Raw genomic sequence first — 19,025 nt, 5'->3', positions numbered from 1 at the left:
AGAGTTACTGATTAACCCTCAGCTGCATAGAACAGTTTTTCAATTTAGATTCTGCATCCTTTACAAAGAATTTAGGATAAAATGAATAAATGCAATGTACTTTTCACACTCTGCTATTATTTGTTGATTTGTTATCAGGGTTTCTATTGAATTTTTATATTTTATTCTGTAATCAGAAGTGCCTTCTACAATGTGAACAAACATCACAAGTATTCACATGTACCGTTCTGATTTCTTTTTTCAATCTCATTTATTATATCTTGGACCTTCCTTTTGATCTATATTTTCTTAAATATTTACTTTTGTAAATATTTTATGAATAGTGGAAAAAAAAATCAAGCGAAATATAAATCACAAAGCAAAGTAAAAATTGCAAAGTGTTTTACTGACTTGAAAGATGTTCAGTGTCACAGTGTCCATGACATTTTGTCTGTATTAATTTATTATTGCATAAATAAACATACAATTACTAACTGATGTAACAAATATGCTTTGCTGCAATATGGTTTGTTGTCTTGCTGAAGCATATACACAATGCACAAGTAGCATACACAAGTAAAAATAAAGGCCTGCACTGCAATGCCTCTCTCTCTCTCACTCACACACACACACACACACACACACACACACACACACACACACACACACACAGACAGACACTCTTAAAATAACCGCATTCCCCACTTGTCTTTTAATGCTATTTACAGTGAATTCTCTCATCCTGTGTGCTTTTATCTCAGACTGCTGCTGCTGGGCTGAGAGCTGGTCGTGCCCGGGTGATCAGGACTGTGACGGTTCTGAGAACAAACAGCAAACAGCAAAACAATCTTATAACACACTAGATATCAAGCTAAAAACCTTTAATTCATTTAAGGCTGTGCTGGTGCATTGATACAGTCATGTGAAAAAAAATAAAAAGTTGGCTTTTTTGACATACAGTGCATCCGGAAAGTATTCACAGCGCTTCACTTTTTCCACATTTTGTTATGTCACAGCCTTATTCCAAAATGGATTAAATTCATTATTTTCCTCAAAATTCTACAAAGAATACCCCATAATGACAACATGAAAGAAGTTTGTTTGAAATCTTTGCAAATTTATTAAAAATAAACAAAAAAGCACATGTACATAAGTATTCAGCCTTTGCCCAATACTTTGTTGAAGCACCTTTGGCACCAATTACAGCCTCAAGTATTTTTGAGTATGATGCTACAAGCTTGGCACACATATTTTTGGGCAGTTTCTCCCATTCATCTTTGCAGGATCTCTCAAGCTCCATCAGGTTGGATGGGGAGCATCAGTGCACAGCCATTTTCACATCTCTCCAGAGATGTTCAATCAGGTTCAAGTCTGGTCTCTGGCTGGGCCACTCAAGGACATTCACAGAGTTGTCCTGTAGCCACTCCTTTGTTATTTTGAATGTGTGCTTAGGGTCGTTAAAGATGGAAGATGAACCTTCGCCCCAGTCTGAGGTACAGAGCGCTCTGGAGCAGGTTTTCATCAAGGATGTCTCTGTACATTGCTGCATTCATATTTTCCTCGATCCTGACTAGTCTTCCAGTTCCTGCTGCTGAAAAACATCCCCACAGCATGATGCTGCCACCACCATGCTTCACTGTAGGGATGGTATTGGCCAGGTGATGAGTGGTGCCTGGTTTCCTCCAGACATGACGCTTGCCATTTAGGCCACAGAGTTCAATCTTTGTTCAATCTTTGGTCTGAGAGTCCTTCAGGTGCCTTTTGGGAAACTCCAAGCAGACTGTCATGTGCCTTTTACTGAGGAGTGGCTTCCACCTGGCCACTCTATCATTCAGGCCTGATTGATGGAGTTCTGCAGAGATGGTTGTTCTTCTGGAAGGTTCTCCTCTCTCCACAGAGACACGCTGGAGCTCTGTCAGAGTGACCATCGGGTTTTTGGTCACCTCCCTGACTAAGGCCCTTCTCCCCCGATCGCTCAGTTTGGCCGGGCGGCCAGCTCTAGGAAGAGTCCTGCTGGTTCCAGACATCTTCCATTTACGGATGATGGAGGCCACTGTGCTCATTGGGACCTTCAATGCTGCAGAAATGTTTCTGTACCCTTCCCCAGATCTGTGCCGCGATACAATCCTGTCTCGGAGGTCTACAGACAATTCCTTGGACTTCATGGCTTGGTTTGTGCTCTGACATGCATTGTTAACTGTGGGACCTTATATAGACAGGTGTGTGCCTTTCCAAATCATGTCCAATCAACTGAATTTATCACAGGTGGATTCCAATCAAGTTGTAGAAATATCTCACGGATGATCAGTGGAAACAGGCTGCACCTGAGCTCAATTTTGAGTGTCATGGCAAAGGCTGTGAATACTTATATACATGTGCTTTTTTGTTTTTTATTTTTAATAAATTTGAAAAGATTTCAAACAAACTTCTTTCATGTTGTCATTATGGGGTATTGTTTGTAGAATTTTGAGGAAAATAATGAATTTAATCCATTTTGGAATAAGGCTGTGACATAACAAAATGTGGGAAAAGTGAAGCGTCGTGAATACTTTCCGGATGCACTGTATTTGGACAAGCAAACATTTGATCCTCTTTGAAACAGTGCCTGTTAATAAAGGTGATATTCTATCAAATGACACATAAACTTGACATTTGTAGTAATTTTCACAATTTAAATTCATAAAAGACTGAGCAGTCAAATGGAAAAAGTAAGTACACCCTTACATTTATCACACCTTCAAATCCATAAAATTAGAATCAGGTGTTCAGGATTGTGTGCCAGTGATTAGAACCTGCTTAGGGAGTGCAGGTGGAACCTGTCTTATTTATACCCCTCTCATATCTAGCATCTGGTGTTCCCTTTGCTATTGAGGTGTGTCGTGTCATCATGCCAAGATCTGAAGAGATCTGTAAAGCCTTCAGGAAAAAAAGGTTGTGGAGGCCTATGAGTCTGGCAAGGGATTTAAAAAGATCTCCAAATGATTTGAGTGGTCAAAAATTCCAGCAAGCCGATGTCAGAGACTAGTGGACAATTATGCAAAAGAAATGATTTCTGCTAAAGGGGACAATACTAGCTTCTGAGGCCAAAGAAGAATATTACATCTATTGATATTTCTGTTGAATAAATGAATGAAAAAGCTCAATATCCTTGTGGCTTTGTTCAAATATATCAACTTTATTAATAGGCACTGATTCAAAGATGATCAAATGTTTGCTTGGCCAAATATGTCAATAAAACCCAACAATTTCCATGGGGTGTACTTAGTTTTTTACACGACTATGTTATTATTTTCCATTATGAATGCTCAAATCTGACTGGCCAGAAAGTGTGCATTATTTTCTGACTACAGCACAGGTAGTTAATATTAATGCGCTTGTTCTAATATGTTATTATTTTTATAACAACACAGGGACTTGAACAGCAGACGCTCCACATAATCTAATCTAATGAACAGATTTTTAAAAAACAAGTTTTTGTTTAACAAAGTAATTCTTACAACTGTTGATGTGGTGTTTTTTGTTAGATGTTTATTTGATATTTCTGGAAGTCTCTGTTGACTCTTAGTCTTGCGCTCTCTGTCTCGGTACCGCTTTACATTTCCTCCGTTTTCTCAGTAAAATGACAGGCTGAGCTTTATATGTGTGTGTGTGTGTGTGTGTGTGTGTGTGTGTGTGTGTGTGTGTGTGTGTGTGTGTGTGTGTGTGTGTGTGTGAGCGAGAGAGAGATGCACTTTGTAGTCGGGGAAATGGAACTGGCATGCATTATTTTTGTATAAAGCATGGTCTGTCATGTGTTATTACTTACATAATGATATGTCCCAAAGTGTTATTCCCCTAATACAATTTCCCAATGATTTCAATTTTCCAATAAGTAAAGAATGTCAGTGAAATAAGTTGGTCCCAGTAATAACCTACGTTACAGTAAAACTATTCCGTGCAACTGCAATGTACGGACCGAACGATTATATGTTTTAAAGCATGTTTTTAAATTGGGTTTATTATGAGTCTTAGATTATGTGGATGAATCAGCTTCAAGAATTCAAAAGCACTGTCCTATAATTAAGTTTATTGGCTTAATTTATTAACACTAACTATTTTTTATGGTGTCCTATTACTGAAAGCAAGTTTCTGAATAACAGCTCTTCATTCTCCACACTCAAGACATCTTACAAACCTTCTTTTTCTTCTTATCCTTCTTCTTTTTCTTTCTATCAGGATCATCATCCTTCTTCTTCTTCTTTTTCTTGTGGTCTGAGTCTGACGGTGTTTCTGTTAAACAGAGAACCAAAAAAACAGGTTAAGCAAAAGTGAAATATCTGCAGTAAAGTCAAAATTCTAAAATAAACAGTGATAGTATGAAGTGATAGTGAGAGACTTGATACCTGGGGGTAAGGGGTCCTGGGGTCGGTGGTGTCTGTGTTTATGTTTGCTCTTCTTCTTTGGGGGCTGAATGTGCATCAGTCTGTACTGCTCGGGAAGCTTGAGGATGTCGAGGCAGTGTGGAGAGAAAAACAAAACAAATCAAAACAGCATATGCTAGTTAATGCTCGTGTTTCCATTTGACATTTGAAGGAAAATATATGCTGCTTGTCAGAATACTGGTACAGAGCGCTAATACAGAGCCCTATTATGCCCTACCAAGCGTAACTGAATTACTGTTATACCACAGCGGTGCTGAATTTTCAAATCTGACTGGCCAGAAAGTGTTGATTAATTTTCTACAACAGCAGCTCTATCAAAAGTGTAAGCTGCACTTGGGTTTGTTCAACCCAAAGCTTTGGAGTCAATTCACTGATTCACTGTTTTTAAGTGTTAAATATTTGGGTATTAATATTTTTATTAATAAATAAATAAATACATAAATAAAAAAATATATTACAATATATTATTATTTAAACCAGTTTCTTAATGCAACACTACTGTAGAAAAACATTCCTAGGCCAATTTACCTGTTTCTTGGGTATTTAAAAACAATATATTATTCCATGTAAACTAATTTTTAATGATTTAAATGATTGTGTTGAAAAACACTGAGGCAGAAAACGTGAATATATATATAAAAGAGAGCCATTACACTAAAATAACCTCATAATTTCCTTACAAGTGCATATGTTACCATTTCTACAGAAACAACTAATTCACAGGGACTAGTATTGCAGATACTCCACAAAATTTAAGACTAGTAATAATAATAATAATAAAACTTAAAGTGTTGCAATTTAACAATGACAAAGCTTCTTTGTAATTGTCAGAGATAAAGTTTGATAAGTTTTCCACCACTGGCAAGTTTTAAGAACAGTTGCATTGCACTGCATTTTGCTTCTCGGTAACAGGCTGCATTTTCAAGAGAACATTATGGGACGTCTTTCTATCTGTTATGACATAAATGACAACAGGAACTCACTTAAATCATGGATGTTCCACACCATTCAACGTAACTATAAATGGATAAAAAAGTATGGCGTATGAATTGCTGTGGTATAAGACAACTAAAACACTTCAGGTCATTCAGTAATTTAAAATAATTAACTTCAGGGTGGTAATATTTAATCTGGCCGCATCACACCAGCACGGTTTTAGGGGGGGTTTATTCTCTACATATACACTTTTACTACCTTGCATAAATTTTTTTTACTAAACTAATTAACTAAATAGCTGAAAAAGTTTTGTGTTTAATAGTAGATCCTAAAGAAGAGCACTTCCAGACCATGTAAAAATATGGCACATCACAAAGAAGGCTGTCAGACTGACATAAAAAAGCCACACTTACAGGGCCTGTGTGTAGTCGGAACCCAGTAAGCATGGTTCCAGTAAGAGGACTGAAGGAGTTGTTGCACACCGGTGGCTTCTCAATAAGGGAGCGCAAAGAACTTCCATCCTGAAGACCTTGAGTGTCTATCATACCTAGGAAAAGGAATCATCATAACTTCAAGGCATATCAAGGCAACATTCCCCATTTCCAGAAAATGCCTGTTGCTCATATATGGAGGGATGATGATGAAGTATGAGTACTAACATGTTCTGCACCACTGATTTCACATTAATCTTAAATGTACTCACCAGGTAGTTCTGGGAGAAAGTTGCTGAGCTTTTCCTTCACCTTCTTGCCACAAAACTTGTTGTATGCATGTTCCAGATTGTAGTGTGTAATGAGGTTGGTGTTTCCAGTCAGCTCAGTTTCCACTAAGGAAGAAGAAATATAAGAGTGGGACATTGTGGAAACAAAAATAATAGACTCGTCAACATACGTTTGCAGCCGTAACAAAAGTGTTGAGTTATTTAAGCCATTGCAGTCTCACAGCTACAGGGTCCCTGGTTCCATCCTGAGCTCAGGTGTTGCACGGGTTCCCTCCAGGGTCTCTGGTTTCCTCCTGCTTCCCAACAACATCCCAGTAGGAGGACTGGCTGAAAAATTGCCCCTATGTACATCTATGTGTGTGTGTGTGTGTGTGTGTGTGTGTGTGTGTGTAGTGCTCTGCAATGGACTGGCATCCCATCCAGGATGGATGCATTCCCACCTCATTCCCAGTGTTCCCAGTATAGGATCCACTGCTGATGAAGCAGGAACTGGATATGAACAAATGAATAAACCAGTCTGTTTATGTCAGCAGTTACCTGCTCCAGTCTTCGAGCCTGACTGTCAATAAGTTTCTCAGTTTTTTCTCATCCCAACAAGAGGCGTTAAAGAGCTGGCTGAGGTGTGTTGAGAGCAGGAACCCGTAATTTAGGTGCCTTTTTGGAATAATCAGTGTAATGCTTAACGCTGGGGACACAGTTGGGGGTTCAAATCCCTCCCCTGTGTGTGAGTTTTCATGTTCTCCCTGTGCTTTGGTTATTTCCTTTGGCTACTTCGGTTTCCTCCCCCAATTCAAAGACATGCAATTTCCAAACTCTGTCTGTGTGTGTGTGTGTGTGTGTGTGTGTGTGTGCCTGTCCTGCTATGGGTGTGATGGTGTCACACACCTACTGCCCTAAGTTTCCTGGGAGTCCCCCCCCCCAACTGTGTGTAGGATAAGCAGTATAGAAAATGGATGGATGTTTATCTCTGTACTAACATGTAAAACACTGAAAATTACTCACACTAGTGGAGTGTGATGGTGTTAATGATTATAGTTGATGATGCTGTTTGTAAACAATAAAAAAGTAAGCCTGATTAAGACAATAAGGCTAGCCAGGTACTCACTTGGCAGTTCTCGCACTAAGTAAAAGGGCTCGTTCATGGCTGCAGGTTTTCGGAGAGGAGGCCCTTCATCTACAAGTTGGTGTGGAATAGGCACAGCCATGTGCACTGGGTTTTGGGGGACCGGTGGTGGAAGTGGTTTCCCGGGGCCGAACCCCATCGCAGAAGGTCCCTGGGCTTCAGTTTGTCCGTAGAGCGATGAAAATATTTCTGTCATGTTTAAAATGTGTTTCTTTCTTTCTTTTTCCTCCCCACAATATGAACTATCACTTTTGACGTGTTGTGAGAAGACTTTCTTGAGGCTCTTAGTGGTTACTGTATTCGGTGTAGTTTAATAGTTTGTACCATAATACATCTAATATTGCGACATATCTAAATAACATTTTATTATACATATTAAAATCACAATTCGTACATACTTTAGGATGCACGTGATGTCAAAGGTTACAGGACTCAAACTATTGTTATCCACATTCTTCTTCTTGTTGTTTCGGTGCAGAATTTACGCGTTGTTAAGTGAAAGTTTAGAACACATACGTAATAGGCGCGTATTATCGAACACTTACAGTAGGCAAAACACACGGAAGCCCGCAGCGACGTCTTCCTACAACCAACTCTGAGTCTCAAATGGCCTCGTACTCCCTTATCTAGGTGCCCTGAAATAATGCCTTCTACACCCTAATAAGTGCACTAGAACGCTGTGTCGAACGGTTTCCGAAACAACACGCGGCGCGTAAGGTGAAACTAACCAATCCGCAGTGCGTGCGAGGAAGAGGCGCGGCCTATGATCGCTCCTCCCCCACCACCACCACCACCACCTTTCGTCCGCACTGACCTCTGTCCCTTTAACATTAACGTCGTTAAGGATTTCGCCGACGTAAAATCCTCAGCAGCGTTACACGGGCCGCTTTCCTTCATCTGCACTTACAGCGTTCTGGGAAGAACATGGCGCTGCTGACTCCTCTCTTCGCGTTTCTCTACCATTTACCGCAGGTGTATAAATGGCTGTTGAAGCCGTATTACGTGGCGTCGTTTTTTATGTCGCTGGCTTTCCTGATGGTCCGCAAGACTCCGGGAATCTGTGAACATCTTTCCACGCAGAGAGAGGACGGAAACCCCTGCGACTTCGACTGGGTTTGTGTGACATTTCAATAAACAAAAGATGTTTTCAAGCAATGACAAAACAACACGTTTGGAGGATTAGTGCTTCAGGTGTTCGGTGTTTTTGTTGATATATTACACAGTCCTGCATGTACTGAGAGGAACAGATGCAGATGTTGATGCTGGATGTAATGTGTAGGAGACATGATAGTTATTTATACAGAGAGAATGGGGCTGGGTGTGGATGAACACAGAATAATTAATGATAACTGGGTGGCTGTGGGAATACCAGTATACCAATACCACTATACTGTATGGGTAATGCTTATTTGAGTTATTTTTCTCCCAGTGCAAGTAATGGTGCAGGTACACTAGGTCTAGCCTTTCAGTGTTTACTAATGAGACATCCCTATAATGATCTACTTTTGTTTAATGTCCACATTTTCCTTTGTTTTCCAGAGAGAGGTGGAGATACTGATGTTTCTCAGTGCTATAGTCATGATGAAAAACAGAAGAGCAAGTAAGTGTTCCGTTCCCTTGTTTACATATAAATACTTGAAGCCAAATAACAACAAAGTCCAACTGCAGCCGTTAAAGCAGGTGGTCGTGAATACTGGCTGTGTTTACTGTATACACTATTATTCTCTAAAGGAGTTGTGCTTCAAGGACCCTTGAGCTTGTTGGGCAAAACAAAACGCAAAATGTTAAAAGCTATATGTATCTTGACCGGTAACTGGTGAAGAGATGCGAGCACAGGTGTAATGGTAAATGGTCTGCACTTATATAGCGCTTTACGCACGCACATGCACGCACACCCCCCCAATGGCAGCAGAGCTGCCACGCAAGACGCTAACTTGCCATCTGGAGCAACTTGGGGTTCAGTGTCTTGCCCAAGGACACTTCGGTATGTGGAGTCATGTGGGCCGGGAATCGACCCGCCAACCCTACGATTAGTGGACCACCCGCTCTGCCACCTGAGCCACAGCCGCCCGTAAGGTGCTCGCGTTTCTTGGTGCCAGTCAGTACTCTGGCTGCCGCATTTTGTACCAATTGCAAACGATCAACAGTTGTTCTAGGCAAACCCAGATAGAGCAAATTACAGCAGTCCAACCTAGAGGTATTCCATTCTAACAAACGGCTCTGACAACTTTTAGACCATTTTAATTTTATTGAGTTAAAGATTTTGGTTTACAAGAAAGCCTGTTACCTGATTATTTCTGAATTATGTTACATGATACCACTGCAATAGTTCATAATGCATTTGGTCATGCTTGTCGTATGTTCTTAATGAATAATGAGACACAATACAACTTAAAATTGTCCAAACATTAACTGTTTATTTGTATCCAACGAAAGGGCTTGTAGACCAACCTCAGTCAGCTAATTTTACTGCAACTGGCAAGTTGACGTGGCTAGAAATGTTCTGAGGAGTCGAAATAAAATTTTTACGTTTTACAAACCACCCCGTAAACGTATCTGTTCTCGCACATTTACAGTCCTCGCTAAATCTATGGGAACAGCAAGGCCAGTTCAGTTGTTTGTGTTCTACACCAAAGACATTTGGGTTTGAGATCAAGAGATGGATATGAGATGAGAGTTTAGGCTTTCAGCTTTTTTTCCTCCTGAAATGTGATGTGCTAAACAATGTAAAATACAGAAACAGTTGTTTTTCATTTACAGAACATTCCAAATTCTCCTACAGACAGCTCTATGCTCTTCATGTTGGCTTATGTTTATTAACAACAAATGCAGTCTTCACGAGTGAAACTGAAGGCTAAAACCAAGAATAGATATTCAGAGCTATTTATTGTTTAAAGTCCCCATGAAATCAAAATAGAAGTTTAGTGGCTTTTAGTATGAATATTTTAGCCTTAAGGTTATCTATGAGCTAGTGTTGTCTAAAACAATGACAATTCACATTTAGAAGATATATGCATTCAAAGTCTTTCTCTACCACCAATACGGATCAACAATTTTTATTTTCAATGTCAGTTTTGACATAGATCTACACTTCAGCTTCTCATCAGATTATCTGTCCAATCAAATGCTCTCTAGAATCTGAAGTGGCCCGCCCCTAACATCCATGGTACTAACTGTCAAATACTGTTTAGCCAGGGCTGTGAGGGAAGCTAAATGCTATTGGCTATTTTGAAAGGTGGAGGGGCCACTTGGTATGTCCCACCCTGGCTTTCTGTTTCAGTGGATATTAAGTCAAAACATCGAATAACACTGGTTTTCAAGGCACTTCCCAGGGGACTTTAAACAATCAGTTTAACAGGACACACCTGGGTAACAAGAAACACTTGTCAGTCACATGTTCTAATATTTTTGCTCGGCTACAGATTGGGTGGTCTGATAGCACATTTTGTATGTTCTGTCGTTTAACACATCTACATATAAATACCAGGAAATAAAAGCTAAACTTCTAAGCTCTTTTCTCATATTCATCTTTTGATCTCAAACCCAAATGTCTTCATTCTACAGCAAAAAATATATGTGAATTGGCCTTGCTGTTCCAGTAGTTTCAGAAAGGACTGTATGTCATAGCTATGCCAGATGTTTGCATTCTGAACAAGAAATCTGGTAGCAGAGTATCTTGAGAGCTAAGCATAATGGGCAATGAAGTCTATGAGCAAACCTCAAGCATCCTCCTCAGCTGTTCTGAGGTCAGTGAAGAAATAAAATGTCCGAAATGAACGCTACCTGATAGCTAATTACACCCATGACTGTTTTTCTTTGTCTTTTACTTGCCCACTTACCACTTTGGCTCCTTCTCTTATGCAGTAACTGTCGAGCAGCATGTGGGGAACATCATCCTCTTCTGTAAAGTGGCCAATGTGATCCTGTTCTTCAGACTGGATATTCGCATGGGACTGCTCTACCTTACCCTGTGCATCGGTCAGTACACAACTTGCCCACTTGAGGCCAATTCACACAAAGAATTTTGTCCCCAAAATTAACCAACGTTTCAGTCCACACTAGCATGTCACTCAAACCCCACACAGCACAACCTCATCTGTATTGCGGTGTTTGATGCTCTGAGTGAAGCGTGAAGGACGTAAAAAGACCTCCAAATGTACAGTGCATCATAGCGGCAGTGTATGTGTAGGATTTTTTTTTTCCATGCAATAGCTCATGCAGTATTATTTCCAGTTCAAGAACCATAGTAATGACTGTCATGATTGGATTTGACAGTTTGATTGGTTGGATCATTTATGTGCACCAAAAACCAAACGCTACATTCAAGCAAATGACACTCGAAGGTAAACAGCATTTGTATTTCATGGGGTCTCCTCAGAGAGGCTGAAGGCCTGCAGATGTGATGACATGCCAAGGTGATCTGTCATATTTGTTGAGTTATGAACAGTGTCTTTAAATTAAGAAAACTAGTTAATTAATGATCTAATCTAATCTGTTACTTGTTTACTCGTGCTAATTACGACAAACACAGTGGTATTTAAATGTACAGTAGGGGGAGGAAGAGAGAGACAATAAGGTCTTTGCTGTAATAGGTGCTAGAAGGCTTGATGCACAAAAACACAATTCAGAAAATAAACCTTGCATGTTGATTATGATTTTGAGAAATAACTGGTACTCAATCTATTTTAAATTAACAAATTATGTTTTGCAAGCTTGACTGAGTTTACATTCTCTCTCTCAAGCTCTACTTTACTATCTACTTATGTTTAAATTGGACTTTTGATGTGTGTTAAAGTTTCCATATCTGATTATTAGCTCTGTGGCAACTGCAGCAGCACATCATTAGACCCTGGAGTAGAAACCTGTAGTTAATCTTACATTGTCATAGTGGCTTGTCCAACACTGATTATATTATTTTATAATTCTATTGTGTTATGTTTAAGCACGCTTTTTTTTTATTATTTTTTTTTTATAAATAAACATGCTCTTGGATAACAATTCTTTCTGGGTGAAATATATTGTCCTTGATCTTTAACATACTATTTGCTCATTCGTGTTCTTCCAGTGTTCCTCATGACCTGCAAGCCTCCTCTGTACATGGGCCCCGAGTACATCAAGTACTTCAGTGATAAGACCATAGATGTGAGAACCATTTTAAGCACCAGTACACATAGAAGTCTTCAGTCAGGACTTTGAGGACCTTTGCTTCTGAACCTATTACACACACACACCACAATAATTTACTAGACAGAACATGTACAGTTGATATTAATGCCAAACCTTAATTCTGTGTGATAAAGTATATGTCCTCTTTTGGTCTTCAGGAGGAATTGGAAAGAGACAACCGTGTGACCTGGATTGTGGAGTTCTTTGCGAACTGGTCTTCCGAGTGTCAGTCTTTTGCGTCCGTTTACGCTGATCTGTCCTTGAAGTAAGGCCGAGTCACAACAGAAAAGATACACTGACTGTTTTGTGCTGCACATCATTCTAAATGTGTAAACTTGTTTACCTGCATCATATAATAGATAAGTATTCTAACTCCAGTTCTTCTGCCACCAGGTACAGCTGTGCTGGGCTGAAGTTCGGAAAAGTGGACGTGGGCCGTTATGGCGATGTGTCTAAGAAGTAATCAACTCTTTCTAAATCTCGTGTCAATTTCAAAGCTATGCTGATAGGAAAATGTATTTTAGATGCTTCAAATGTCCTGATGCGATTCATTTTTTAAATTGTCATCATAATCGTCTTAGGTACAAGGTGAGCACATCTCCTCTCTCGAAGCAGCTGCCGTCTCTGGTGCTCTTTCAGGGAGGGAAAGAAGTTATGAGACGCCCCCAGGTGGACAAGAAAGGACGAGCAGTGTCTTGGAGCTTCACTGAGGTGAATACATAATGCATTACCACACAATGGAAAAAATCATCTGTACCCCTCATCTAAAATAGCGTAAACATGCTAAGGTCACTAAGGTAAACACACCTTAAATTTCTATCCGGTCAAAAGAGAGTCAGTTTAAAGTGTAATTAATAAAAAAAATAATCAAATAAAAGAAAGAAAATCCTCTTGCCCTAAGTTGCAGTGAAAAGCTCATGTCTTGTAATTGAGTAATGCAGGCGGAGATACAGTAAGTTAAAACATTTCTAAAAATAAAATCTGTACGTAATCTTTGTCAAATACAAGTTGTGTCATTCATAATTATGTTTATAATGAGTTAACACTTACAGTACAGCTACAGTTCAGTACAGTAGAGTAGATGTGTAACTGTCCACTCCTCTCGTCTGTTCACTGGCCTAGCAGGTTAAATACAGCTTAATTATTGTATCATGTCGTACATGTCAGAAGACCAGTGCACAGCACTCACCCTGATTCTGAACACACTCCTCATTTTCAGGAGAACATCATCAGAGAGTTTAATTTAAATGAGCTGTATCAGAAATCGAAGAAACTAAATAAGACGAAAGGAGAGAGGAACGAGCCCAGTGAGTCGCAGTTCCCCCCAGTGCCTGAGGAGGACGAGGAACCCGAGGCAGAAGTTGCAGAGATGGAGAGAGAGAGCAAGAAGGACAAATAAGATTGGGAGAGAACACTGGGACATCACAGCAGAACTGTATGGGTTTATTCACACACTCAGTGACGTGCAGTGTCCGGAGTCGTGTGGGAACATGATTGAATTTTTTGTTTTGTTTTTTTGTCGGAACCACCTATAATCAAACTTGTACCTAAATGAATGGAATTGAATTGAAAAGTGCTGAATAATGCTGTTTAAGAACACTTAACCATCCACATCCATCCTTTAGGGGTTAAGTGAGATATTGTGCTGGCTCACCTGCTGGTGAGTGTTTTTCATTTTAACCAAATTTAACATTTCATGCATCCTACCTCTAATGAGTTAATGAGATCGTTATTGATTAATTTAATGGTATATTTTGTAAGTAGTTGCTTTTAAATTATTACTGACTACTAATGGAATTCTAAACTTCATTCCTTTTTTGTTAACTCCTACTTTTTCTATTTTTTTCTTGGACATTTAGTAATTTTGTCCATGTATTTGTCTGATTGCTTTGTGGTACTCATTTGGTAACAAAAGGTGTTTACCATTACATTTCTGTATGACAGCCTTGTTTTATCTGAAGGGTACAACAGCTCTGTATTAACTGTGACCAAAGCATCAACTGTTATGAGATGATATTTTCAAAGCTTTGATGTTCTGCCACAGACCTCTTTTATTCGAACATCTAGCATTTGCTGAAGCTGCACAGTCGTAAATATTTGTGTCAGCTTGGCTTGATGCTTCCATCTCTGCGTTTTCCATCTTGTGAAAAATGGAAGCTTGTGGGATGTTTTGGCATTTTTGCAAAACCAACCCATTGCTTTTCTCTGCTTTCCTTCAGGTCATCCTGCAGTCAGTGGACTTACATACCCACGCTTGTACGGGACATAATTTCAGTTAGATTGCACACACACAACTGTATGCTGCATGCACCCTAGTGACCGACTGATTCTGACTTCATTCCAAACCACAGTTACTGTATAGTGTTTAACTCCATTGCAGATGGATGTGACTCAGATTGTATGCTGGGAGAGGTTTTGGATGAATGTTGGCATTCCAGTAAAAATAAAAATTAAAAATCCACACAAAGCTTAGTCCTCCTCCATAGTTCTACTTTGTGTCCTAAACCCTAGTATGTTTAAAGTGGAGGTCATTTCATTCTACACAATGTTATGGTAATGACTAATGTGACCTCTTTATCCCCACAAATGTTTTCCAAGTCTATTCTAATACATCTGCTCACCACCTGACAACTTTAAATGATCCAAAAAGTAGAATTGATTTATTCTGGTTTGCTATTTTGAAGAAACATTGCTCACAACCAGACAAACAAGAATCCTCTTATACAACTTCGGTTCACTTATCCAAATGGTTTGTTCGTGTAAATGAAGGCGGCAGTTTTTCGTCTGAAACCTGGTGTAATTTCATGGATTGATTAAAAAAAAACATTGTCATAACATGGAATGAGGAAATGCCAAGCATAACTCGATGCCGACGCGTCCTTCTTGTTACTAATTTGTATGTATTAAATACAAATATACTAAGATATACCTTAAACAGGGAGGAATCAATTTAAGATACATGACCTTGACAGTGTTTGGATCAGTTTCAAAATCTAATCAGTTCATCTGCTGGTTACAGTGATACTTACACAGAAATTATACAAACATTCAACCACTTGTTCTTGAGATATCGTGCTAAGGAGAATCTTGTACAGATATCCTGAAAACATAATGCCGCAAACAGTTTCTGCATAAAACTGAGCATTTACACCAAATTCAAACACAAGGCCATTCATGTTATGGTTTAAATTTGTTCAGATCATTAGATTAAGACAGATTGAATAACAATGGGAATACTTTACCTCATATAATCATGACCAAAAACGTCATTCAAAGCTCAGTAAAGACAAAATGCTCCTCACCTTTCACCTGAATTCAAATGAACAGAACCAGCCTGAAGGGGCCAGTATTGGTGTTTGCACATAAATCTTTCTGAGAAAGTTTGTGAACCCTTTGGAATTATTCACGATGAATGGCTCCTAAAATTGCACCTGATCTTGATCCAAGTGATGAACAGAGTTATTTAGCAAACATACATGATTACTTTGCCATATCCCTGTCAAACCAGTGGTTAAATGTGTATGGTTATTGTTAGAAAAAACACTAGGCACTATTTTGTCTACCTGCTCTTCACAATAGAATTCTGACAGAGATTCAGAGCAAACAGAAGTAGGAAATTAAGATGTCTACAGTCTGATAAATTGTTCAAAAATGGAAGAATTAATTGCTACTATAGTTGCTAAGGGAGTGAACACCCTTAAAAGATCAGTGCAAGACTTCTCTACAAATAAGTGAGACAGCTAAAGTTCTGCAGTACCACTTGTGTGTGAACCTACCTTAATAATACACTGAACAGCTTTGCTGTCTCAAAGTGGCTCACAAACCTGATGGACCAATGAAATTCAGAAAAGTCTTCAGCAGACCATCAGGACACATCAATGCTAGAAACACAGGTGGCAATAGGGTCAACACAGTGGCTCAAACAAAAGTAGTGGCATAATTTACAATGAAAAACGCAGAGCCTTGAAATACTATAGCATTATGTAAAATAAATAAATAACCATGTACCAAAACCACCTCCTCCCAGCTGCTTAAGATTCAACAGCTCCTGGAGACGTTTGGAAGAGGAGGTTCTAATAGATAGTTCTCCCTAGTGGTGACCTTGTTAACCACAATAAGCTGAATGTATATTTGAATAATCCTTTTAAGTACTGGTTGGAGGAGTGTTATTCAGTAAGGATGTGTGTTATTCAGTAGATCGCTAAAGGTAAGCAGGTTTAAGTGCTGCACAGGAGGACATCAGTGTGTGAAATGGCATAAAACCCTTGATATGGTGCTGTAGTACGTTTTATTTAAACTAAATTTATTTTCTTGAGAATTGGTGGAGATCAAGGTTTGAGTTTCCCAAAACCAACCCAAAAAAAAAAAATAAAAAAATCATAGTTTAATGGCAAAGCGATGATCAAACTGAGCACTATGTCTACCGGTTCAAATGATCTTAATTGTGCAACGCTTTTGAGAAACTGGGCTGAACGGATCTACAGCAATGGGTTCAGACCTTGTCAAGTCTTTTGGGTTGAACAGTGAATCAGTTCGTTGTGCATATTACCACTGGAGACATGAGAAAACTGATGTTCAAAATGATGTATTCTAAATAAATTATCAAGCCAGTCTAATGCTCAAATACTTTATAAAGTGTTTATTAACAATGCTCAATCACACTCACCCACAGACTCACATTCACTCACACACAGCTATACAGTACACATTTTCCTTCTTAATTAACATACTGATCCAGATAGCAGATATTTCCTGTTTTTCTTTTTATTCTCATATGGAATTGACTAGCTGCTGAAGCGGCTGTCAAAACTCTTATCCACCTGAATGGACAAACGTGATCTACATTTCAATCCAAAGCCGCCAACAATTTGAGGAATCACTGAAACACAAAGCTTGCAAAATATCCACAACATTTTTTGTTTTTTTAAAAGTAAAAATTAAATTAAAAAAGGCATTTTATAATTCATAACTACAGCAGTCACTTACTGACTGGTTCAACCATTATTCAATCCAAGTGCACTGGTTTCCCACCCACCGAAATTCTCTACCTGCTCAGCTAGACAAGGGCATTTGAGAGAGTCTCTTCAACAGGAATTGATAAACCAAAGCAGACACTATCTCACAGACAGACTTTACAAGGTAACTCTGAAAATATATCCCACAAAATGCGCTTACCTGTGTGTCATGTGTATTCAGATGCTACATTTCATGGGCTGAGTGTTACGTTACATAGGATTCACCTGGCTGACTCTGAGGCTTGTCTTAATCTGGAGACAGACTCAGCCACAGAGTGGTCTTAGCAACAGTCATTCAAAATTAAACGAGTCTCCCTTCCCACCCACTTGATTGGTTAAAAACCCAAACTGGATACAAATCTCATCAGCACTAGTAAAAAACAAAAACAAAAGGGTGCATTCGAGTAAAGCATGTTTCAGTGAGATTCTCTGATCTTAATCCTTAACGTGTGGATCACAGAAACTGTCTTAAACCTGTGCTACTCAATCACACCTGCAATGCTTGATCATATCAACAGCTATTTATAAATTCATATAAAATAAGACTGAAAAATTAAATAAAAATGTTTCTCATTGATTTCCAAGGCCATTGCTCGAAAACACTCTCTCGAAAAGGATCATCTCAATGAACAACAATTTAGACCATTTCATTACCCACTATTACTTCTCCGCTTCTGATTGGTTAATGCACCGGAGTAGAATGGTCATGAGCCAATCACAGTGGTGCAAAATGGCAACAATATGCCATTAAGTCCAACCATTTGGAGAAAACCCCTGGGGGAAAATGTAATTTTTTTTCTCTATACATAACATACAATTTATGATTTACACAACGGACATAAAGCAACCTTTGTCTTAATTAGATTTGTCAAGGCAGTCCAGTCATCTGCCAAAGTTGAGTGTCACACCTCCTCATTAATGGCAAGTCAGGAAGTCCAGGAATTGTATAAGCAACTCTCCTCCCCCTCCTCCGCAGTGTCTTATCCGACCAAACATCAGCAGGTCAGCTTTCTCAAACTTTTCCCATGTATAAAAGTAAAGCACAGGTCTGGAGCCCTTCTTTCACTCCAACTTTTTAAATAAATGTCTTTTGTGTTCAACACATTTCCAACAGTGTAGTGAATCTCTACCCTGACTGAGCGAGTAGAGGAGGCAGCTAGGTCCATGGCTCAGCTGTTGACACGGGACTGGTCAAACAGCTGCCCATTCAAACCGATATCTCATAAGTGGTCCCTCCGACACCCGTCACCTTCTTCACCCCACCTCCAGGCTTGTTGATGGGGCTCTGAGAAGAGCCAACACTGGGATAGGCTTGTCCTGGTCGTGTAGAGACACTGACTGGATGAGAGGGGGAAGAGGCAGTCGAAGAAGGAGACTGAGGAAGAGGCGATTTAGGCTGCCCATTTGTCCGAATATAAGATTTCATCTGAATCTCGTCCCTGAGTGGCGGAGAGAGAAAGAGAAATATTGCTGGATTAATACGAATTGACAAAATGTCATTGTAAGCCAAACTTTCAATGTCGACAGGACATGCAACAAACAAAAAAAAACAAAAAAAAACAAAAAAAAAAAAAAAAGAGAGAGAAAAAAAAAAAAGATGAATGCCTTTGAATGAATTAACAAACAAACAAACAAACAAACAAACAAACAAACATCAAATCACA

The 19,025-nt window shown here is 39.2% G+C and overlaps 3 protein-coding genes across 4 annotated transcripts in view; 1 reads left to right on the top strand and 2 right to left on the bottom strand.

The window, feature by feature from the left end:
- Positions 1-364: 364 nt before the first annotated feature.
- med19b (mediator complex subunit 19b) lies at positions 365-7,810 on the bottom strand. The gene is made up of 6 exons (XM_017463127.3): positions 7,163-7,810; positions 6,040-6,162; positions 5,750-5,883; positions 4,362-4,458; positions 4,154-4,248; positions 365-797 (listed from the first exon to the last, which is right to left on the bottom strand). Exons 1-6 carry the CDS (start codon positions 7,374-7,376, stop codon positions 732-734), a joined length of 729 nt encoding a protein of 242 aa, XP_017318616.1. The 5' UTR covers positions 7,377-7,810; the 3' UTR covers positions 365-731.
- An 83-nt stretch (positions 7,811-7,893) lies between these two features.
- Positions 7,894-18,085, top strand: tmx2b (thioredoxin-related transmembrane protein 2b). The gene is made up of 8 exons (XM_017463122.3): positions 7,894-8,293; positions 8,720-8,780; positions 11,045-11,158; positions 12,246-12,322; positions 12,505-12,611; positions 12,740-12,805; positions 12,928-13,057; positions 13,566-18,085. Exons 1-8 carry the CDS (start codon positions 8,105-8,107, stop codon positions 13,743-13,745), a joined length of 924 nt encoding a protein of 307 aa, XP_017318611.1. The 5' UTR covers positions 7,894-8,104; the 3' UTR covers positions 13,746-18,085.
- zdhhc5a (zinc finger DHHC-type palmitoyltransferase 5a) overlaps positions 16,971-19,025 on the bottom strand; it is a 35,252-nt gene continuing 33,197 nt past the window's right edge. Inside the window, exon 12 of one of the 2 annotated variants that reach the window (XM_017463100.3) lies at positions 16,971-18,800. In XM_017463100.3, coding sequence (XP_017318589.1) covers positions 18,569-18,800 — 232 coding nt within the window. In that variant the 3' untranslated portion in view covers positions 16,971-18,568. The remainder of the gene's footprint in view (positions 18,801-19,025) is intronic. The other variant, XR_006982153.2, reaches the window with a different exon arrangement.

The sequence above is a fragment of the Ictalurus punctatus genome, chromosome 3 (assembly GCF_001660625.3).
Source record: "Ictalurus punctatus breed USDA103 chromosome 3, Coco_2.0, whole genome shotgun sequence".
NCBI classification, from domain to species: domain Eukaryota; kingdom Metazoa; phylum Chordata; class Actinopteri; order Siluriformes; family Ictaluridae; genus Ictalurus; species Ictalurus punctatus.
The sequence above is the reverse complement of the archived record's forward strand: the minus strand, read 5'-3'. Positions and strand labels throughout refer to the sequence as shown.